General features: G+C 34.9%; 1 protein-coding gene across 3 annotated transcripts in view; it reads right to left on the bottom strand.

Annotated features, from left to right (window-relative positions):
- Nucleotides 1–18,899: 18,899 nt before the first annotated feature.
- The window catches only part of LOC127427834 (peroxisome proliferator-activated receptor gamma-like), a 41,470-nt gene continuing 35,275 nt past the window's right edge, over nt 18,900–25,094 (bottom strand). For all 3 annotated transcript variants that reach the window (XM_051675654.1, XM_051675653.1, XM_051675655.1), the window contains exons 6-7: nt 21,318–21,786; nt 18,900–20,099 (exon numbers count right to left, since the gene is read on the bottom strand). In XM_051675654.1, the coding sequence (XP_051531614.1) occupies nt 19,852–20,099; nt 21,318–21,786 (717 nt within the window). In that variant the 3' untranslated portion in view covers nt 18,900–19,851. The remainder of the gene's footprint in view (nt 20,100–21,317; nt 21,787–25,094) is intronic.

Here is a 25,094-nt window from a genome sequence, read left to right as displayed (position 1 = left end):
GTATGTGTATGCATTTATAATGCATCCTTAGAAAAGGCCTAATAATAAGTTTACCTTGGACAGATTGACAAAATCAAAAAGGTTTGCTGTGGACCACAGGCCTTGCTAGACTCTATATAGGAGGGATTCGGCCCCCCTAAAATTCATCTCACAATATTCATAATATTTTACCCATATAAATTTGTCCCATCTAATCTATGTTGTACTCATCTGCTTACAGTAATGTATTTTAATTATTTGAATTTTTATATTTTTATATATTATTTTTCATAATTATATAAATGATAATTATTTAATCACTTTATATGGATTTACTGTTTTTATATTTGGGTCCTTTCTCTGCAAAAAAAAATATATACAATTAATTGTGATTGTGACTCAATTCAATTGTGATAAATTAATCAGCATAATGAGCACATCATGTAATTGATTTGATTAAAATGTTTTACTGAATGATAGTCCTAGTTTAAAATTATTGTTAAGCAATCATTTTTTTTGTAATCGTTTGAAGCATCAAGTAATAATTTTATATTGTATTTTTATTTATGAAATATGGGATTTATGAAATGTGCTTATGTAATCAGTCCTACTGACCCACTCTGAGTGGGATTTGAACCGGGGTCTCAGGCATGGGAGGCAGGCGCGCTAACGAGAAGGCAAAAGACTGCAGCCCCTAGCGTCTGTTGCTAGTGCGCCTCATGAGGCTAGGGGAGTGAGATTTACACATACCGCACAGCTATCACATACCAGCTGGCTCCCATTACACTCACAACATTTACAGCATAGTAAAAATCACTCATCCTTGAAAATGTTATCATTTACTTTTTTATAATAAACTTTTCAGTTGATGCAATTAAAGCTATTCATTTGAGATGGTGGATTTTGCAAGAAACGTTTTAATTAATAATATTCTTAAATCTGTTCCATACTTAATTCCAGACTTGGGCACCCAGCCTTTACTGCGGAAATAGTGATAGGCCATGTAGGTGGTGAAGAAGTTGGGCTGCACTGAACGGGTCCAAACCTGAACCACTGTCAGAGGCTCCTAGAGTCACAGATCTGACAAAACACTACTTTACCAACACAAAATAACAAAATTACACATTTTGATCAAATGACAACAGTCAGATTCTGGCCACATACAGCAAAATGGAATAAACTTACCCCACTGTAATAAACTGACAAGCATAAAAATGCATACACCAGAAAGAGAGCCTGAAATACAAGACAAGCAACTTCTTAGAAAAACAATTCTATTGTCGCCCACACTGCATTGATTCTCAAATGATTTGCTTGGTTGCTAACAAGTTCGTGTTAGGATGTGTATTTATTCACACAAACTTAGGTTCAAGCATATGATAGCTCTCTAAGAACTTTCCCTATCAATAACACAGGGGGATGTCACATAAAGGTAAAACATCCAGTTGGGATGCTAAATAATCAATTATTACAAACACACATTTCTCCAAAGCTTATTTCTGACCCTTTAATTAGACTCTAGGATGTAGTTTAGTGGAGAATGCTGGGCTGTGGTTTTATTCATGAGAGGGAGTGGTAGTTTTAGAAAGCTCTTCTAAAGGGAGGCTGTGTTGATACTAACATCCAGAGGAAGAGGCCATAAGCCTGAGCATATTCACAGCTTGTTTTAATTGGCACAGCCCAATGAAATATCTCAAATGTATCCAGCTGTAACAATAAAAGTGCTACTAAAATGTTTTATACACTATTTAACTAATAAATAAAATAAAGACCAGAGGCAGAACACCACAGAGATGGAAGACTGTTTGGGGCTGGGAAAAGTTGCATTAATATCCATATGTTGAAGGAAAGGATTTCTTGAGAGATACATCATATAGCAGGGGTTTCTAACCTTTTTCAGCAGATACAAAGCAGGGACTCCCTGTTACATGTGGTATTAAATTTGAGAGTTGCATATTAAGCTTGGCCAATAACAACATTAGTACCATATTCATGCATTTAAATACTTGATGCTTACACTGCATAATCATAATTATTGATGTACAGGGTCATATATTTGCATTTTAATTCTACTTAAAGAGATAGACCACCCAAAAATGAAAATTCTCTCATCATTTACTCACCCTCATGCAATCCCAGATGTGTATGACTTTCTTTCTTCTGCAGAACACACATTTTTAAAAGAATATCTCAGCTCTGTTGGTCTATTCCAGTGGTTCTCAACCTTTTTTTGATGAACGCCCCCCTACTTCATTCCCTAACTAGCAATCCCCCCATTATGTGACATCTTTTGAAAGCGGAGACTTTGTTGTACCAAATAAATAAATAAATAAATAAATAAAACACAAAACTCAATATTTGTGTTAATTACTTAATTTGCTCAATGCAACTTCGATGCATTTCATGTTAAATTAATAAATTCAGCAGGCTTACGCATCATGAATGTGAGACCAAACCTTGCGTTTCTTGAATTCAAGCAGACGGAGGGCTATATCTGGGGCCCATAAAATGAAAATGCAAAGACAGAAACTAATAATAAAAGTGATATTGTTAATATATTTTACATTTGCCTTTTGGAAAATTGTAATTTATTCATTAATTATTTATTTTTTATAGTTTTAACAGTCGTATTTGTAACAAGACCATAGTGAACTCATGGAAGCATGGATCTTCTTCACTACCGTGGTTAGATGTAACATGATTTCTATAAAACAAACTATGGCATTTTTGTAATTATAAACAGTAGATCTACTCTAAACACATGTAAAAACAACAAATAAAAAATATAAATATTTATAAGTTGTAACAAAAATGTATTATATTCTCTCACTCCCCTAATGTAGAGCTGAAGTAGTGATATGATAATATTTATTATCAATCTATTTCTGCCTAAAGTACAGTTAGTGTTACTATAGTAAATTCAAGGGTGGTGATGTAGAATTCTGTGCCGAATTCAAATGGTTTTTGAACTCTGTGCCTCCGCCTATGTATTTGACACTGCTAAACCAGATACTTCAGATGCGGTGCTAGACTTCAAAATCCGATGAACCATGGTACAAATGTGTACCAACCCATATAATTGAGAACCAACTGATATACTCCAAGTCTAGATAAACGTTTTAATGCAAAGAGGAACTTGATTATAGATTTGATTATTATGACTGATAAATGCCCCCATTTGTAACCTAATGCCCCCCTTTCTACTAAATTGCTCTCAGCACCCCCTGGTATCCTTTGAATGCCCCCGTTGAGAACCCCTGGTCTATTCAATGTAAGTGAATGGTGGCCAGAACTCTGAAGCTCCAAAAAGTAACAAAAAAAGAAAAAAAAAAAAAAAAAAAGAAAACGCAGCATAAAATTAATCCATATGAATCCAGTTGTCCATGTCTTCAGAAGTAATATGATAGGAGTGGTGAGACAGATACATTAAGTCCTTTTATACTATAATCTCTACCTTTGACCAGCCCCAACCAGTAGGTGGCAATATGCACGAAGAATGCAAATCGCCAAAAAACAAAAGAAGAAGAATGTGGAAGTGAAAGTGGAGATTTATAGTAAACAAGGACTTAAATATTGATTTGTTTCTCATCCACACCTATTACATTGATTCTGAAGATATGGATTTAACCACTGGAGTCGTATGGATTACTTTTATACTGACTTTATCTCCAGAGTTCAAGCCACCATTCACTTGCATTGTTTGGACCGACAGAGCGGAGATATTCTTCTAAAAATCTTTGTTTGTGTTCTGTAGAAGAAGAAAAAAAGTCATACACATCTGGGATGGCATAATGAGAGAATTTTAATTTTTTGGGTGAACTATCCCTTTAATACAGTTGAATGTGGGAGGGACAATAAAACATTTATCTGAACTTTACCTTTGGTTAACTTACAATTTTTCTCGATTGCTAACACACTATCATTGACTTTATTGTCCTAATTCCCCTAACCATTACTTAAACTCTTGAAATAACAAATTTCTCAAAACTATTAACACAATTCACCTGTTTTTTTTAACACATGTTACAAATTTGTACTATTTATTTATTTTTACTCTACAGTATTCAGGTTGACTATGCTCTTGTGCATGTAACAACAATGCTGGGCAACAATTCCAGCTAAATCATATTACAGCTACATCTATCATTCAAACCTTCAGACTTAGAAAACAGTAGCTACAGTATCTTCAGTATCTGCAACTTGCTGTAGACGAGTAGGTAACCAACAGGGCTTCTATTTAATATTAGAGTACTGCAGTTTAGAGGCCATGTACTGTACAGTGCATCTACTGTATTATGTTCATGACACTTGCTCTGATCATTTGCAAAATGGATGTCTGCTTTGGGCCTGTTGAAACAATCTGTTAGTGTAGAGTTCACAGTTCTTTTCACCCAGCATCAATTTGCTGTATTGTAATGTAGGATTCTCTCAAATAAACTTTTACATTTTGAAAATTGCCTTAGTGTTTACTTCACACTTCCATATTTAATGTAGTATGATGTGCTATAACCGCTTATTACACGGCTCTCTGGAAAACTCAATTTTGATTGTTCGATGGCGCCATCTAGTGGTCTGATATTTCTCAGTAACAACCGTACATTCACATATCAGACCGATAAACGGGGTATTGCGAGCCATCTTTACTACTTCTTGGATCACTTTGAGTTCTCTACAAGTAAGCTAGTAAAATAATTTAAACTCAAATCAATGTTTCATGTGCATTTATTTGGTATGTAGTCTTTTAATTAGCTGGATAATGAGCAGTCAGATGTTTATTAAGTACAAAATAAACACCAACAGAACGCAACACAAACTGGAGGTGGAATTTAGCTGTTCAGGGATTTATTTCTTCTCACATAATTACATAACTTCAAAGCAAATCAATATTTTATGTCCATGTATTTATTTATTGATTAATTGGGTTAGTAGCCATGTAATAAATGGGATAGTATACAGTCAGCTGGTTGTTATCACAACATAAACCCTTTGAGGGTGATACAAGACCTCTCCGCTTCACATCGGAGTCCTGATCAACTTGTTGAGGTTTATTTTGCGATAACAACCAGTTGACTGTACATTATCCCTTTCAAAACATATAGAGATTGACCTGGAAAATTCTCCCTAGTTGATGGAGGTTTTTGTATCAGTGTTTTGAATTGATCCCACTGATGTGTTCTAGCCAGTGGAATAGTGTTTGCTGGGTTTGTGTCATTTGAAGTAAATGTTTCATTTTGACAGAAGATAATGTTTTTGAGTGAAATATTTGATTTTTACATGGAAGTTTGAGGTTTGTACAAAATCTGGTGTGTAGTTTTGAGAGTGTTTTTATAATTTCGAGAAAATGGTGAACTGTTTCATGAAATGTGTCTTAGCAATTGAGAAAAATACTTTAATACTGTATACAGTATATAGTGTAAAACACACATTGTCATTTTTTTATTATTTTTATTTTTTTTTACAAAATTAGTTTGAGATCAAATTGTAATTGGCAGACCACCTGTTGAAGGCGCTGTCTTTCAGAGAACTTGAACTTTCAAGTTATTCTGGACTGCTGTTGAGTCACTTGCAACTCAGTTGCAGGTACTCCATCATAGTAAAGGGGTTGATTCTGCATACCAACTTGCCCGATCGACCCTTACATAGAGGAGAGAGTGAATTACTAACAGGTTCATACTTCAAACTATGACTGAAATGAAAACTTTTCTTGGCATATGTCTTACCAAATTGCCTTCCAAAAGCTCTTCCATAAGCACTTACATAATTCATTCATTTAATATATTTGTATTAAAGGACTTTCTACAGGGTTTCCACACCTTTTGACCAATACATTTCCATGACTTTTCCAGGCGATCGTGATCACAGGTTAAGGATTTTTACAAATAATTTTATAAAGATTGTACTCATGGCTAGCAAGTTGTAGCTGAAGAGATATTTTAGAACAAGATATATTACTAGAACAATTTATATTCACTAAGGGAATGTACATGATTTCTTGACATTTTATTAATTTCTATGACTGTTTTCACGTCCATTTCTGCTCAACTTTGTAATTTTTTATCTATTTATTTATTTTGCCACCGTTAATTTAGCTGGCTCTGTTTTGTAAATATGTTGGTTGGTATATTTCCTCATTTGAATATTACCACATTGTTTTGGATAAAAGTCTAAATGACTAAATGTAAATGATTTTGAAAATTTCAAACTGTACTTGCTATTTACTGTAAAACTAGTCAGAGGTATCAATTATAAAATATGATTTTTTTAACCACTCAATTAAGGAAATATGGATTGGGACAGGGGCGCAATAACGGGGCATGCAACAAATACAGCACATAAGGGTGCCACACAAAGGGGGATGCCCAATCATCGAATAACGAAATGCTCAAGGGGGGGACCCACTAAGCTTAGCTAACTGACAAGAAATATAAGCCACAAAACTTCAATTTTGTCTAAGCTCAACCTTTGATAAAAACCCCTCAAATTCTGACACTTTCTTTTAATAAGTATGTGACTTCCGTTAAGCAACTTATTCGGTAAATCTGTGCAAATTATAATAATCAACTAGTCCAAGGAAAGTAATTGTTCCAAACTGCCTAAATTAGCCTATCCACTCAAGATTTTTTATTTAAAAACAGAGAAAACTATAATTTTATTTTCAATGGAGATGTTTTCCTCTGAGATCTCATTATCATCGTCTTCATGTTCTTCCACCAGAACATATTCATAACCTTCAGATGGGTCAACATCTGGCACGCTCAGCTTTAAACTCATCGATTGCTTCTCGTCAGGCCTGCAGCCACAGTGAATGATCCAATCATCATGTTTTCTGCACTTTACACTGGGTTTTGAGTGTCACTCAAACTTTATAGCGCCACCAAAAGTTCAGATTTCTACTTTTCTTTTACCTGAAACTTTTAGACCGTATGGCCTAGAAATAAAATTGATATATCTTCTGATTCCACTTATAATGACACCTTCAACAGTGTTTGTAGAACAGCATTCTTCCACCTAAGAAATATAGCTAAATTACGACACATGCTGTCTGTTGCTGATGCCGAAAAACTAATTAATGCGTTTATGACCTCAAGACTAGATTATTGTAATGCATTACTGGGAGGATATCCAGCAAGATCAATAAATAAACTTCAATTGGTTCAAAATGCAGCAGCCAGAGTGCTGACTAGAACCAAGAAATATGATCATATTAGCCACATTTTATCATCGTTACATTGGCTACCTGTTAAATTTCGTATTAATTTGAAAATTCTGTTAACTACGTACAAAGCTTTGAATGGTCTACCTCCGCAGTACTTAAGTGACCTTCTACCACGCTATATTCCATCACGTTCATTACAATCGCAAAATTCTGGCCTGTTAATAGTTCCTAGAATATCAAAATCCACAAAAGGAGGTAGATCCTTTTCATATTTGGCTCCTAAACTTTGGAATAGTTTCCCTAACACTGTTCGAGATGCAGACACACTCACTCAGTTTAAGTCTAGACTAAAGACTCATCTGTTTAGCCAGGCATATTTTACCCTTCAACTCACAATGAGGCTGCTTTAGTTAGGTCTGCCCGAACCAGAAACATTGATCGTGATCTATAAATCTGCAAAAAATTGAATGGCATCTATGCTTATATTATTCTATTTATTTTCCTGTCTCAACCTCGGGACTCCTATCCTGAGGTCACCAGAACCGGCTGGATCCAGCTCCATTTCTGCTTCATGTTGGACTCCACTGCTACGTGTCGCTGAGTGATGATGACTAATAGCAGCCGGTGCCAGCCAAACATCACTTCAGTCTATTACAATGGACTACAGAGGATGAACTGATGTCAGCTCCAACCATAAGACATGGGATACATCATATGCCATTGCCTGAACCTTGGATTTAGGATAGACCTCACAGAAATTACCAGCCAGTTGAACTACGATGCACCTAACTGATCTCTGCCTACATCACCTTGGTCTAATGATGGACTACACTCTTGAAATGGAATACATAGACTATCAATTAATTGCCAACAAAACAAAACTTCATCAGCCAAATAACAAGGACAATGCATCTATGTGAACTTCTACAGTTAATCCAGGATGGACTTCAAAGACATTAGTCATTAATCTTACAGTTCATACAAAATCTTTGTTTAAACACTGACCCTTAACACTTACTTAGTTTAATAATTTTAAACCATGACTTGCACTATACATAAGTAATATTGGCATTATATTCATGATGTTAGCCAGAGGGGAACTGGCCCCCACAGTGAGCCTGGTTTCTCCCAAGGTTATTTTATGGAGTTTTGTGTTCCTTGCCACAGTCGCCTTCGGCTTGCTCAATGGAGTTATAAATACACTTATTATTTAATTACTTAATTTTAAACACAAATCATAATCATTTTATCAAACTACACAATTATGAATCTAAGACATTATAGATATTACAGTTTCATTTTCTGTTAATGCATGATCTTCTGTAAAGCTGCTTTGAAACGATGTGTGTTGTGAAAGGGGCTATACAAATAAAAATGACTTGACTCAATCCAAGCCCAACAGGTCTATGCTTCTCAAAATGTACCAGGCAAATTGGGTAAATGCCTGGGGTTAGAAATGCCTCCAGTGCCTCACTCTTATTCTCACAGCTGATCAACCTTCAACTTAAATGGAAACTTCACCCAAAAATTGTAATTGTAATTATTTACTCATCCTCATGTCATTCCAAAGACACATGACTTTCTTCTGTGAAATACAAAAGGAGATCTCATGTAAACAGAACACAAATCCAACATGGCGAGATGTCAGTAATTTCAAACCACATTGTTTCTTGCACTTGTAACAAAATGTCATGACATCATGACACAAGTATCAATGACATGATGAGTAAGTTTTAATGAAATACTTCAGATGAGTTACAACTGAATGACATACATGACTGAAATACACGATGTCCATTTAACTGTTACAAAATGTTTCATAAAAGGAGTTAATCTGTTTTCTGGTTTTTCTGTTTATGGGGATTTCAATAAGTGATTTATTTTGTTTGTTTCAGAACTGATTGTGCTCTGGTCTTTTTTTAACCTCATATTAAACCTCATGCAGTCTGTTCATCATGTGGTGTAACGATTATGGCAGTAATGTCTCGGAAATATTAATCACCAATAAAATATGCTAATGTAGATAATTTTGCTATACTTTTTCTATACATTTTATGGATTAAAGAAAATGGATCCATAAATTTCACAAACACCTGAGAGACTGCCCTTAAAAGATCAAAATGAAAATAATACTTACAGATTAAAAAAATAATAATAAGTGCAAACTTGTTTTCAAAACACTTTACTGTACTACTACTAATTTAATATTAAAGTTAAAATATTATTCATGTTAAAGTAACACATTATTTCAAATAAATATTACAGTTGCACCACATGACTTTTTAGGGGCAAGAACAGATGAACTTTGAAAAAAACACATTACACTAATTGAAATTAAAGTTTTAATAAACACTGTTAAGTACAAAAATGTTCAAATATTTGAACTATGCAAAAAAAAAAAAAAAAAAAAAAATCCAGTATTTTTAGCTCTTGAAAAATCCTAATCCGTCAATGACCTATATGTGAATAAACGTATTCTTTAGAAAGTTGTAGATCTTATTACTCTGATGATGAAATAACAGGGAAACATCTATCACCAATGTCTAAAAAATGAAGATATAGACATACATTACCATTCAAAAATTTGGGGTCACTTGCCTGAAATGTTTCTCATGATCTTAAAAACCTTTTGATCTGAAGGCATATGCTTAAATGTTTGAAATTAGTTTTGTAGACAAAAATATATATTTGTGCCAACATATTAATTTAATTACAAAACTAAAAATTTATAAAAAAAAAAAAAAAAAAAAACATTTGAAATGGATGACTTGGACTGAATAATTAAGAAAAGCAGCCACTAAGTGCACAGCATGTAGATGGGAACTCCTTCAATACTGTTTAAAAAGCATCCCAGGGTGATACCTCAAGAAGTTGGTTGAGAAAATGCCAAGAGTACATTTCTGCAAAATCTAGGCAAAGTTTGGCCACTTTGAAGATGCTAAAATATAACACAGTTTTGATTTATTTTGGATTTTTTTATCACAACATAATTCCCATATTTCCATTTCTATTATTCCATAGTTGTGATGACTTTACTATTATTCTAAAATGTGAAAATTGTAAAATAAAGAATGAGCAAGTGACCCTAAATTTTGAACGGGGATGTTTATCACAGTTATACTCTATAATAAAACATTCATGGTCACATGAAACATTGGACACATGACAGCAGCTTCAATAAACGATGAAAATAAAAAATAAAAAAGGGACTATAAACTTCTAAAAGCTGGAACAATGATTAAAGTCTATACCCACATTTCCATTGTTGAGAGATCATGTGTTCAGGTATGGATCTAGAAAACACTCCTTTACCAAAATAACCCTTCAGGAAACAACAACAAATAACAAACAAACAAACAAACAAAAAATACTAGAATTGATAGTAGTAAATTGGTTTAAATGAGTAGTTCACCCAAAAATGTCAATTCTCTTATCATTTACTCACTCTCATGCCATCCTAGATGTGTATGACTTTACTTTCTTCTGCTGAACAAAGATTTTTAGAAGAATATTTCAGCTCTGTTGGTCCTCACAATGCAAATAAATGGGAAACAAAATTTAGAAGCTCCTAAAGCAAATAAATGAGCAACATGAAAGTAATCCATACAACTCAGGTTAAATCTATATCTTCAGAAGTGATATTATGTGTCTGGGTGAGAAAGACCAATATTTAAGTTCTTTTTTCCTGTAAATTCTCCTCCCTACCCAGTAGGTGGTGATATGCACGCAGAATGTAAAACACCAAAAACAAAAGAACAATGTGAATGTGGAGATTGATAGTTAAAATAAGGACTTAAATATTGATCTGTTTCTCCCTCAAACCTATCATATTGCATCTGAAGATATGGATTTTAACCACTGGAATCGTATGGATTACTTTTATGCTGCCTTCATTTGCTTTAGGAGCTTCACAATTTTGGTTACCATTCAAAATGCATTGTATGGACCAACAGAGCAGAGGTATTCTTCTAAAAATCTTTGTTTGTGTTCAGCAGAAGAAAGAAAGTCATACACATCTGGGATGGCATGAGGGGGAGTTAATGATGAGAGAATTTTCATCTTTGGGTGACCTATCCATTTAACATCTCCAATTTAGAGTAATGAATGCATTAAAACAATATTGTGACTGCGAAATGCTGCAGTAATATACACAGTTACTCTATTCATTACTTTTCCACATGTTAGTACAATAGTAAAAAGTATTAGTGCAATAAAATAAACAATACAAGTCAGTAAACCAATGATATAAAAAATTAAACTATGAAACACTGCACACTCTGGGTAATCTCTCGGCCAACTTAACGAGATGCATGAAAGAGGCCTTTTAAACAGTTTTGTTTTCACACTTGTTGACTGATTTTTCACAGTTCTTCATCCACTTAAATTAATTACTAAACTAATTTCAAGCATTTAAGCTCAAGCCTTTAGATCAGGCTTTTAAGATCATGAGAGACATTAATTCAAAGTGCATCCAAACATTTGACTGGTAGTGTATATCATGGTACAGAATGATTATCATATTAATTTATGATATAGTACTCTGATTATATGTAGAAGTAGTGAGATACTGTATGTGTCTCACCCTCTCATATAGAGCATGTATATGAGCAGGGTCTGTCACTATCACATGATGACTGACGATTTCTGCTCCGTAAATGACATTATCTCCATTCTGTCTGCTAAATGAGACTGGAAGAGGGGCTTCAAATGATTCATAAATTTTCACATCATAAATTCATAAAGTTTAGGCACATGAAACACGGCTTCAGTCATGAAGGACAGCTCAAGTTGCTTTCCTCTTCAAATTTTTAAGCCCTTCCCTATGTAACTTCCCTCCATCTCACGGACTCAGATGTACATCATTGCTTACGTTGCGCGAGTGCCCACTACTGGCGGAACCTGTGCAGTGGGTTTAACTGGAACACCCTAAACCAAGGGTCTTCAACAGGTGGCACCGCCTGTTGACGTCCTTGGCAGCTACATGCCAAATCTTAAAGTGTGACTAAACAGCGCTTGTCAGCAGAAGCGTGCAGCCCGGACAAACCCTTCACGCGCCCATGCTCATCACGAGCCGCTCAATGTGCAACACACATCAGGTTTAGCAGCGCTGCAGTGGAGGGTCACGTGAGTAAACGTGCCTGCTTTGCGTTGGTCGCACTGTGCGGCTGAGCAGATGACACCCTACAGTTTATTTTATTATTAGTTGCTTTTTGCTTTCAGAACAACAGCTTACATACCTGGTGTAAATAAATGGTTACCGCTGAGAATATCAAGATGGCATATACCAGGGGTGTCAAACTCAGTTCCTGGAGGGCCACAGCCCTGCAGAGTTTAGTTCCAGCCCTGCTCCAAAATGCCTCTTTGTAATCTTCAAGCACTCCTGAAGACCTTGATTAGCTGCTTCAGGTGTGTTTAATTAGGGTTGGAGCTAAATTCTGTTGGACTGTGGCCCTCCAGGAACCGAGTTTGACACCCCTGGCATACACTGTGCTTAACGTTCCACACACACAAGATGGTGACTCTGAAATCAACATAATTAAAGGTGCACTCAGTCATTGTTTTCCTCATTACACATTTTTACTCAATGAAATGAACAGTAATTATGAAATATATGTATAAAATCGATCACTCACATGAGATGAAGACTCTTTTTGAGATGAAGACATTTTATTTACCTTATAAAAGTTGTTTTATTCTACATGGACAGGTTCTGTCTGTCTATCTATCTATCTATCTATCTATCTATCTATCTATCTATCTATCTCTGTCTTTTTCTTTATTTTTGGAGGAGGTTTAGTACAGGTAATAACAAGGAAAATTAAAAATGTTACTTCATGTAAAAAATGCTGAAGACCCATGCTGTACACCCTGCTGGAAAAAAACAACTAAAACCAGCCTAAGGTGGTTAGCTGGTTTTAGCTGTTCGCCCAGCCTAGCCAGGCTGGTCAGTTAGTTGGTTTCAGAGGGGGTTTGAATACTTTTAGCTGGTCAGGCTGGGAGACCAGCTAGCCTCCCAGCTTAAACCAGCTTGGTCAGGCTGGGAGACTAGCTAAGACCAGCCAAGACCACCCTAACCAACTAAGATCAGCATGACCAGTTAAGACCAGCCTGACCAACTAAAAAAGTGTTCAAAACCCCTTTAAAACCAACCTGACCAGCTATGGCCAGGCTGGGCGACCAGCTAAAACCAGCCAACCAGCTTATTCTGGTTTTATCTAGTCTTTTCAGCAGGGCAGCATTTAATGATTATTTCAATGGCTTTGCAATGTAAATATCATGAAGTATGTACATACAATAATATTTTAGCCTACCATTAACGTTTTTATAGGCAAAAAACGCAATACTCAATTTTATACAGTATGTAACAGGCGTCCCCGCTCTGTCTCTCTACCCACCAAAGGGGTCCTTGGCCTGAAAATGGTTGAAGACCCCTGCCCTAACCCCTTGATCACTTGGAGCACGTTGAAGGCTGATGTCAATTTGTGGAATTATTACGTGATTTTTGCACCTGAGAAAACAAAGTGTTCGGAGATTGATGCAACCACAGATTAAGGTAAAGTTTAGTTGTAATTTCAGAGGCTTATGCATAAAATCTAATATGTTTAATTTTTATTTTTATTAGAATTAATTGTTAGAAAGGATTAGTCAAGCTTTACAAAAACGAAAATGGTAACATAACAATGAGCACATATGCTATAACTGTGTGACAAACAGATAGTTTAAGGTAGCTACAAGTATAATGCTGTTAAATCTCAATATAACTGCTTAACAGACCTAACTTCACTTTCATCACACATTAGAGTTGTGTGGGAGTGGTGTTGATGAAACGCGATTTGCTGTCACGTCACAATCGAGTTGCATTGTGGGATATGGAGTTGCATGAAGCATACATCAGGGTAGACTCGCTCCCTCGGTCAAAATCGAGGAATTGAGGGTCTGTCAAGTGTCAACAGAAACTTCCCTCGCTCACTGAACGAAGTGTAACGGACTTCCAAAATGGCGGCCCGGATTCCACTGAGGGGAAGTGCTTAGGGGAGTTAGCGAGTGGATGTTAAAATTGAAATGGCACGCAGCCTTAGTTAGGGCGCATTACAGCATCACTCAACTCTTACTGCGGTATCACATCAAAAATAGTACGTGTTGCTTCTGAAAACATCATCATTAGTTCCATATTTTCTTGATTGAGAATTCATGATATGCCAATCGGACGTAAAATAATGATATGATAGTATTATTAAGCATAAACTGACATTTATAAATACAGATAATGTATAAATGGTTTAAGGGGCACTGTATTTTGTTTGAAGAACCAGTAGATGGCATTGTTTCCCAATTATTACATTTATAGAACTAGTTTAGTCAACATTTGTTGAGCCTCATCGTATCTCCAAAACCCTATGCCATTCTTTCTTCCAAAACGAAGATATTTAGCAGAATGTTCAGGCTGCTTTTTTCCATACAATGAAAGTGAATAGGGATGAAGGCTGTCGAGCTTTGAAAATGACTTCCTTATCTCCTCCATGTTCCCCAGAAGAAAGTCATATGGGTTTGGAACAACATGAGGGTCAGTATATGATTAGAAATTAAAATTTGACAGGATAATGGTTTGTTTAGATAATGATACCATGGCTGTAACATGGTATTCTTTGGTCGTGGTAATCATTAAGTAGACTATTATGATATACTGTATATCAGAATATATGGGATTTGCGTCTGAGACCATCACTGTGCCATGGTGCCACATAAGTACTTTTTTTATATATATATTTTTAAGGGACACACACACACACACACACACACACATATACACATGCTGGTGCAGCTATCCTTATGAGGACTCTCCATAGATGTAACGATTGTTATACTGTACGAACTATAGATTCTATCCGCTTACCCCTAAACCTAACCCTCACAAAAAACTTTCTGCATTTTTACATTTTCAAAAAAACATAGTTTAGTATGTTTTTAAGTGATTTGAATTCTGGGGACACTAGAAATGTCCTCATAAACCACATTTATAGCATAATACCCTTGTATTTACCAGTTTCTTAGAAACCTAAAAAATTTCCTCGTAAACCACCCAAACCCGCCCACACACATACAACATTACTATTTTACAAAAATTGTTTTTGTACTCTTCTTTTAAAAAGTTTTTTTTTTTTTTAATTTTATATTTTTTATGTTGATTTACAAATATAACTGGTCTGGTCTGTGCTGCCACACATAGATCTGTAATGCCAAAATTCGTTTGTTTAACAAGCCCTGCTACACGTGTCCATAGTTCTAGAAACTCTCCCATAAGAAATGCTTGTTAAACTCAAACCTATTTAAGTCTGTCATTGATTGAGGTTCCAGAGCTCTATAAGCATCACAGGAAAAAACATGCAACTCCAGTAGTATTTTTACATAAAGTAAATACATTTGCAAACCAGTCCTCTGCTTCTGGACAAAAACGCCACTCGAAAGATTTGACTTCTCATGACAGCTACTGTAATTATGCAAGTAAATAAACACTGCAGATGTAAAGCTGTGAAATACTAACAGTGACCTTCACTATCTATTGATTCTTGAAGCCTGGACAAAAAAATAAATAAAAAAATAAATAAAAATAAAACCAGGAAGACAATTGTTAAAAAAATCCTCTTTTAAAAAAAGAATAAAAATAAATAAATAAAAAAAAATCTTCCATCTTGGACAAAACATACAGTTTAAGTGAGTTTTTTTATTTATTTTTTTATTCACTCAGTAACTAATTCACTCAAAAAATAATAAAAATAAAATAAAAATAAACTAAAAGTTTTCTTAAAGGAATAGTTCACCCAAAAATGAAAATTCTCTCATCATTTACTCACCCTCATGCCATCCCAGATGTGTATGACTTTCTTTCTTCTACGGAACACAAATTAAGATTTTCAGAAGAATAGTTCAGCTGTGTAGGTCCATACAATGCAAGTGAATGGTGGCCAGAACTTTGAAGGTCCAAATATCACATAACGGCATCATAAAAGTAATCCATACGACTCCAGTGGTTTAATTAATGTCTTCTGAAGCGAACCAATCGGATTTGGGTGAGAACAAACCAAAATATAACTCCCTTCGATCTTGATTTCAAAGTTGACCTTGAAAGTTCTGGTCATCATTCACTTGCATTGTATGAACCTACAGAGCTGAAATATTCCTCTAAAAATCTTCATTTGTGCTCTGCAGAAGAAAGAAAGTCACACATCTGAGATGGCATGAGGGTGAGTAAATGATGAGAGAATTAAAAATTTGGGGTGAACTCTCCCTTTAAATGCATTTAAGCAACATTTTCAAAATGGTATAGATTATCGTACTCAAATTCATGTGGCATTAAATAACAAGAGTTAGGTCAAAGGTAATCCAAAAGCCATAAAATTAGATTACCTAAAAATGTAATCCAAGAGATTACATTACTGCTTGCAATTTTAGCAATGTAATTTGTAATCTGCAGTTCAGAAGTAATCTACCCAACACTGCTTAGGATGTAATTGCTCTCAGAATTTTTGAAAATGAACATATAAAATGGAGTTGTGTCAGACTGTTATATACTAATAATTTTATTGTCTATAATTTTCACAAATTTGATATCTCGTAACTTGTGATAAGAAAGCAAAATGAAAACCTTCACCCGGGCACATGACAATTGTTCATTCTGTCAGTGAAAACATCCTAATCAGGCAATATTGTTTGTACATTGCTTTTGTTTTCTCAATTGCAGGTGTGTTTCTTCAGGCATCAACCTTATACAGCACTGGAACTCCTCTGTTCTGATATTTAAACACACTGAACACACAAGCTGCTGCATTTGTGACTCTACAAACACACACAACTTCTTTCCGACACCAAATGATATCTTTGGCTGCATTCCTTCAAAGATTTTTAAAGCAGGAAAATGTATTTTCTGAAATTATTTGGCATTGTCCATGAAGTGTCTTGGCAGGATGAAGTCTCTGGGGGATTGATAGTAACAAAGTAAGGATATGCTGATACAGCTCAAAAGCACATTTAATCTTCATCAGCAAAACAGACAGCAGGCCACTTTCCAGAATAGAGTCGTGTTGTAGCATTTGTTTAGCAGCAGCCAAGCCACTTGAAACTGTCCATTCCCATCCTTGTCTCAGGAGAATACAAGTTTATGATATACCCCAGAGGAAAAAGTACGAAAAAGCGTTCCCATAATGCTTTAATGATATAATCGAAAAATAAGTAGCACAAGAGTTTTGTGAGAACTCAAACTGAAAAGTAAGTGGCATCCTGTAGATGCTTTAGTTTAGTTTATAGTCTGAAGGAACAGTTTAGCCAAAATTAAATATTCTGTCATTCCAAACCCATATGATATTATTTTCCTGTGGAACACAAAAGAAGAATTTCTGAAGAAATGTCATGCAGCTCTTTTCCCTACAATGACAGTTCATAGTGACCACATCAGTCAACCTTCAAAAATGCAGTAAGACACAATTAAAGCACATATAAAAATCACTTATGATATCAATAACCAAATAAAACAGTTTTTTCATGAGAAATAATTTAATTTCACACCAATGTGTTCTAGTACTCTCTGTTTTCAAAGTCTCTTTTTTTGCCACAGTGACAGCATGATGCACAGCGCAAATCAAATTAATACCTGCCTTTCATTCGTATTAATTTGTTCTCGCAGTTTCCGTTTCTGAAATGATTTAATAAATCACTTTACAGGTGCAATTTGATTCATTTGCATTGACACCGCCCTTTATTATGCACATTTGGAGGCCCGCCTCTAAATTGCATATTCAATTTCAGGGAAACACGCGAAATATGCCAAGACGTGTTATTTCGCGCATCTTAAAGACACAATCCTTATAGAACATTACGCTTGTAGATCAACTCTGAGCTTTTTTGCATGTGCTTTCAAGTTTGTACGTGTTTTTATGCGTGCAAACCTTTAGTAAGTCAGGGCGATGTTGTTTTTAATGTTTTTCTCCTTTCAGGAGATGACAGATGTGGTAGTCACAATGAACTGTTATTATATGTATTGAGCTGTGTAAACATTCTTCAAAAATTCTGCTTTTGAGTTCCATAGAAGAAAAAAAATTCATATGGGCTTGGAACGGTGTGAGGGTGAGTAATTAATAACTCATTCTTTAAAGTCACTCACTTTTGTTCTGAAGTTTTTTTTTTTTTTAAGCCCAAAGACAATTGTGAAAGAGATTATGGAGACATCTATCAGCAGTGGAAATGTAAAAAAAACAAAAACAAAAAAAAAACTGATGGATAGCTTTCGCCAGTTTTCAACTTCCCCCTTTCATGACCTCCCTGAAAAAAGCCATAAAATAGAACACTATCTTTATAATTCATGTATTTTCTTTCTTTTTTTTTTTCATAGAGACACAATTAACTCAAAAGGAACTATCAAAAAGGAATATTCCTGTTAAGCATCTGGAAATTATATTTTGTCACAGGAGATATGTATCTACTGCTGGGTGTAGTGAAGTTCACATTTTGCAATCACAATAGGGTGTGTTCAGAGAGACATGCAAGAAAAGGATGATGTAATGGCTGCAAAGTAGCTTTGCGTGTTATGGGACCGCACATACCATGCCCACTCAAAACGAAAAAAAAAAAAAAAAGACATTAATTTAAAAGAACAGTGCAGGCATGCAGGTTTCTATGAAAAACATGCAACAACTTGAGCATGTAATATGTCAATCAAAAGTACTCAAATGTAAAAAAAATCTACAATGTTAATTCAGTGAACCAAGAAAAATAGTTTGAAAATATTTATTTACATATTCAAATACAATTGACATTCAACGGTTTACAAACCATTTAAAATGCGCAAAAGATCTTTTAAAATATTTGTAATTTTTTTTTTTTTTTCATATTTACATATATTTTTGAGGAATTAAAGTCAGAAATTAAGGCTTGATTTGGAAAATAACTTTTAATTCCTGACTGAGAACAATAAAGAAGAAGAAAAAAAAGTTGCTCACAGTATCTACATAAAAAATTTCCAAAACTCATAAATGTAAAAGACAACATATTTAAACTGAGAAAAAACAAAATCTTTTTTATTTGTTCAATGTAAAATAAAATAAAAGAAAAAATCTAAAAGAAAGCGTGAATACTTAGTTCTGACATATATCAGTGTGAAGGCGCTGCATATTTATAAATTTGAATTTACCTTTCATACAAGGTGTGCATAGTCTGAAAATAAATTCTTTGGTACATTCAAAAGTAGCGGCAGAATGTTTTTAGTTCGTTAAGGTTTTCAGTTCTCTGACAAAAACAAGTAACTTTTATTGCAGTCCTACATGAAAAACCCTGCGGACATATAATGTAGGTGGCACTTACTGATATTGGCTGAAAATGAACCACACTGTTTATAACATGTTTGATTTTTTCTATTAAAAATGGAGTGTCACTTTTATGTCCATGGATTTATCAGTACTGACTAGGACTGCAAAAAAACAAGTGCAGTTTTATTTCACCTGGTAAAACAGATTCACAGTGGTTCGGCCCTCTTTAACCAGGGTCCATGCAATGGGCACCAAATGACACTTTTTGTTTTGTAAGACAGAAACGAATCACAAAGCGGTCACTGCTGAACAAGTAACACTCTGTTCTAGTTTCTCTGTCGACAAAGGTTTGAAACAGTGCAAAAACATCACCCCTACTTAAAAGCAGTACACCAAAACTCAAAATCAGCAAACCACAAACTAGTACAAGTCTCTCATAATCTCTTGCAGAAGTGGGTGTAAGCACCAGTCAACCTCGGTCTCTTTCAGTAGCTGGATCAACTGAACTTGGTCGGTCACCAGCTGTCGTAGATCAGTCATCTTCTGTAGAACTTTGGCGAACAGCTGGAGAGAATCTGGATGGTTCATCTTCAGCTGGAGCTCCAGAGAATGAAGAACAGTCTCCTGTAGGTCTTCAATGGGCTTGACGTTCAATAGTCCTGGTCGATCTGCCAGGGGGGGAACAAGATTGGAAGATGTTTCAGTTTTTGAATTTATTTACAGTTTCATGACAGTGGTCAAAATAAACATTCATTTTTCAGAGAATTACAGTATGCCAGTTAGATATTTAAATCAAATGAAGCCAATTTTGAGGACCATTAAGATTTCGTTTGCAATGTGACATTATTTTCATGAAAAATAAAAAAAATCTTTTGTGAAAAATCTCATCCTTGTTATTACTGTAATGCAAAAAATTATATATTATTTTAACAGTAAAGTACATTTGTAAAGTACAATTTTAAGAATTTATGCTGATGTTAATAATAATAGTCTTAACTGTAATGTGGGAAAAATCTCTGAAAATTACTTTAATACAGTAATAAAAATCATCCTGTATGGACATATCTTATATATTTATATATATATATACACACACACATTAAATTCAATACAACAAATATGTATTGCAATTGTAACTGAACATTCAAAGAATATAAAATTATTGTTTTCATTTTTTTTTTTTTTTTTTACATTTGATTTTTTTGTACTTTTGCATTAAGAATTTGGGAAAAATATACTTAATTTATTTCGATTTTGGGGTGAAATATGACATGATCTACCAATGATCCATGGTCCCCACTTCATAAATAATAATATATGATATTAACTGATGTTCATTTTCACATAGCTTCATGACTTTGAATCATCAAGGTTCAAGGATGAGATTTTATTAAATGGCCTTGATGTGACCAATAAAATAACTGCATTGGTGCTTTCAAACCCTACTGTGAAGTGTGAATAAAACAATCGTAATGATAAAGTCAGATCAATGTTCAGAATGAGTCAAATATAAACTCACTTTTTTTATTTAAATAGAAGTGGAGGTATGACACAACCTCAAATCACATGATCAGCCCATGATACTGTATGAGTCACTGAGCTTGTGGTTGCATTTACAGTAAAAATGTGAATTAGGTTGATGTTGTCATTTTTTACCCTTACAATATGATAATGAAAAAGATCAAATACACTGACTGATTTAATTACAATTAAGTTAATATATTGTTTGTTTTATTTTCATATAATTGAACATACGCCTATGTTTAGCAATATGACCAAGGTTGATGCACAGGTAAATCAATGCATTTCTGTAAATTTTAGTCCTAGTTTTTTGCTTCTTAACTGAAGAAATATCATGAAATTTGGCTTCTTGAAGAAAGACCCACCTCCACTCAAGATGATAACAGCCAGGAACAGCGCCATGTCACTGTCATCCAACTCCAACATGTTGAATTTGACAGAGAACTCAAACTTGGGCTCCATCATTTCACAGAAGGGCTTGCGCAAGCTCTTGAGGAACTCACGAGTCATGAAGATCTGGCCGTACGAGATGAGCGTGCCATCTTTGTTCATGAGAGGTGCCATCATGATGATGAGAACTTCAATAACGCCATACTTCAAAAGCGTCACTTGGTCGTTCAAGTCCAGGTTCACGAAGCCGGGGATGCTCTTTGCGAATTCAGTGACTTCACTGACGGCTTCGGCCGATCGCGATTGGCAGCTATGGAAGAAACGAAGCTCCACCTCGTGCATGATGCCCATGTCGGCTCTTCGGTCGTCCTGTACGGGCATCTGTCTGCAGTTAATCATCTGCTCTCCTTCCATCAGAGACTTCATGTCGTGAATAACGAAAGGCTGTGAAACAAGAAGAGACACCAATTCAAAATAAGATCAGAAAACGTAACATGTTGTCACTGAAGATTGAGATTACTGGAAAAGAAATTGCTGTAAACATTATGAGAATGACCTAAAAAGTAGTGCTTTTCTAAATATACTGTATATCAATACATTTTTTTGGATTGTTTGAATGTGGACCTTTCAAGTTTTCTCAACTGGTTTCATGGCAGAGATTTAGGCCCAGAACATACTCTACGCAAAAATGTGATCACATATGCTTTTCGCTACACAAGCTCGGTTTCATTTGTCGTTGCATTCCAAAATGTGTCTGACTAAAATTTATAGTGTAACGGAAGTACACATTGCATTCTCAATGTTGCCACAAGGGGTGCTAGAGCACGCATTAACATTAACTGTCTTCTTCTATGGTTAGTCTTCTGTTTCGGGTCAACTATTGTCATGTCGGAGCACCCTTTTGGAAATAATCTTGCTGAACAAGATAAAGTCAACATGTTCATAGCTAGCAACCTGAATAATAATATTAACACATGCTGTTTATTGGCACAGATATCTGAAATGAATGCAAGAATGCACATTAAAGGAATAGTTAATCCAAAAATGAAAACTGCCTCATCATTTACTCACACTCATGCCATCCCAGATGTGTGACTTTCTTTCTTCTGCTGAACACAAATGAACATTTTTAGAAGAATACCACAGCTCTGTTGGTTCTCACAAAGGGTCCCAACATTTGTAAGCTCAAAAAGCACATAAAGGCAGCATAAAAGTAATCCATTCGACTCCAGTGTTTAAATCTATATCTTCAGAAGTGATATGATAGGTGTGGGTGGGAAACAGATTAATGTTTAAGTCCCTTTTTACTATAAATCTCCACTTTCACATTCTTCTTCTTTTGTTTCTGGTGATTCCATTCTTCATGCATATCACCCCCTAATGGTTGGGGAGGAGAATTTATAGTAATAAAGTTTAAAGTAATCAAAATTAAATATTGATCTGTTTATCACCTAGACCTATCATATTGCTTCTGAAGATATGGGTTTAACCACTGGAGTCGTATGGATTACTTTTATGCTGCCTTTATGTGCATCTTAGAGTTTCAAAATTTTGGTACCCATTCACTTGCATTGTGAGGGCTAACAGAGCTGAGATATTCTTCTGAAAATCTTCATTTGTGTTAAGCAGAAGAAAGAAAGTCATGCACATCTGGTATGGCATGAGGGTTAGTTAATGATGAGAGAATTTTCATTTTTAGGTGAACTATCCCCTTAAGTATGTACAACAGGACCACACACTTGCAATACGTTGGCCTAATATTCATATCTGCGTTAGCAAATTTGCACAGAGAACGTTTCTGACCTTACTCAGTAATAACTTCAGTCAGAGCAATTCCATTGTAGAATGGGTTTATCAATGTAAACAAAACAACCGAATCAAGAATTTAGCTGTTAAACCTGAGGTCTTGGAATCTTTTCTAATTCCTCTGAATGTTTACTCTTGTATTTGAATAGAAAACATGATCTCTGAGATTCCTAGATGATTTTCATTTTGTGTCAACTTCCTTTCAGTTGAGTGAACATGCCCTTTATATTGAACTAATAAAACATGATTTAGGAAGGAAGGAATAGATATAGAGTTATAGCTATGATTTTTTAAAATATATTATTTTTATAGGATTGTCTTTCTGCAGCTTGTGCCTTTATAAATATTTCCCCCCTCTGGAAAGAGCAGCTGTTTGGTATCATTCCACACATATTATTGGCTGTGTTAGTCAAAACAAGCACCTAACAGCCTTGGTCATATCTCTTGTTAAAGACATGTGATGCAGTCTTTTTATGACTGAGTTGTGTGCTATGTTGAATTAAACACAAAAAGTATTTGAGCACTTTTAGACACTTAAAGGTTCACTCAGAAATGTATTCCTCATTTGAAAAGTTTTACTTCTAAAGCAATTAATTGTTATTTTGAAGCATATGTATAAAATCATGACCACTCACATGAGATAAGGACTCTAGTCATATCAGTAACCTTATAAAAGCTGTTTTATACGACATGGAGAAGGTTCCCTCATGGGGGCTGCCATGTTAGAATCACATGACCAGCCGAATACTACTACATGCTTATTCTCAGTAACAGCCCTGCTATTGGACACCTTCACTCAAGGATGAAATGAATCCTGGTAGACTGTGAATAGTGAATTTCTACAATGACATCAGTAACTGAAAACTATTGCATTTAAAAGATGCTGCATCCACACCACTAGTTGTCAGTGTAAGTCTAAGACAACATGAATAAAAACTTAAAAATGCATCAACGTCATTACATTAGATGAAATTTTACATGAACTTGCACATGTTCCCCTAATGTTTGAAAACCACAAACTGTCACAATACTTGTCCTCATTTTAAAAAGTACATGTTTTATCATTTTAAAGCTACTGTAGCAAACTTCTTTTTGTGAATCGGTTTGCTTGAAAATAATGCTTTGAAATAAATCCACATGGTTTGACATTTTGCTAAATAATACAAAGACTTTCATACATTTTTAAGCGTTGCAGAAGTGTCCAAGTACTTTTTAGGACTATATACATTCGTTATAAGCATGTTACTTTAAACAATCTACGAGTTAAACTAAAATGTAATTTATGATTCTTATCCTCAGTAACAAAGCTATAAATCACAAGATATGATGAAGGCATGGGTAAGATTATCTATGTGCCTAGTCACATGACAGGTTGACGTTGCAAACCTGAATTTCAACCTTGGGTATGCTTCAATTCAAGTGTGCTGTTCTTCATGTTATGTCTAGACAACTACAGTGCTATCTATGTTGGTTTTGAATTCCTGCACGTGTTTAAGGTGTACAGAACATGGATCTCACAGAACATGTTTTTTTTTCTTCTTCCGTTGAACACAAAAGGAGACTTATTTTTCATAGTCTAAACTACATTGAAAGTCTTCTAAATCCATTTGATAGCTTTGTGTGAGAAACACAAATTATTGTGATTTTTTTCACACACAGACACACACACAAAAATAATTCATGATTTGAAACTTGATTACACTTCCTTGCGCTTGATGCATGTAAACATGCTCTGCATGTGTGTCAAGTGTGAGGAAGTTTGCACTGTTTATGTACCGAGGGCTCAAGTTAAAATCTGGAAAACAATATTGCCATGCACCTCTTTCTAAGAAGAGTCATTAAAAAACATTTTCAGAGGAAAAGTTGCACCTTGATTATGAATTACAGTGATATGCACATGCTGACCCACAGATTTCATCTCCAAAGGTCCATGAGGTATGCTCATG

The sequence above is a fragment of the Myxocyprinus asiaticus genome, chromosome 37 (genome assembly GCF_019703515.2).
Source record: "Myxocyprinus asiaticus isolate MX2 ecotype Aquarium Trade chromosome 37, UBuf_Myxa_2, whole genome shotgun sequence".
Classification (NCBI taxonomy): domain Eukaryota; kingdom Metazoa; phylum Chordata; class Actinopteri; order Cypriniformes; family Catostomidae; genus Myxocyprinus; species Myxocyprinus asiaticus.
The sequence above is the reverse complement of the archived record's forward strand: the minus strand, read 5'-3'. Positions and strand labels throughout refer to the sequence as shown.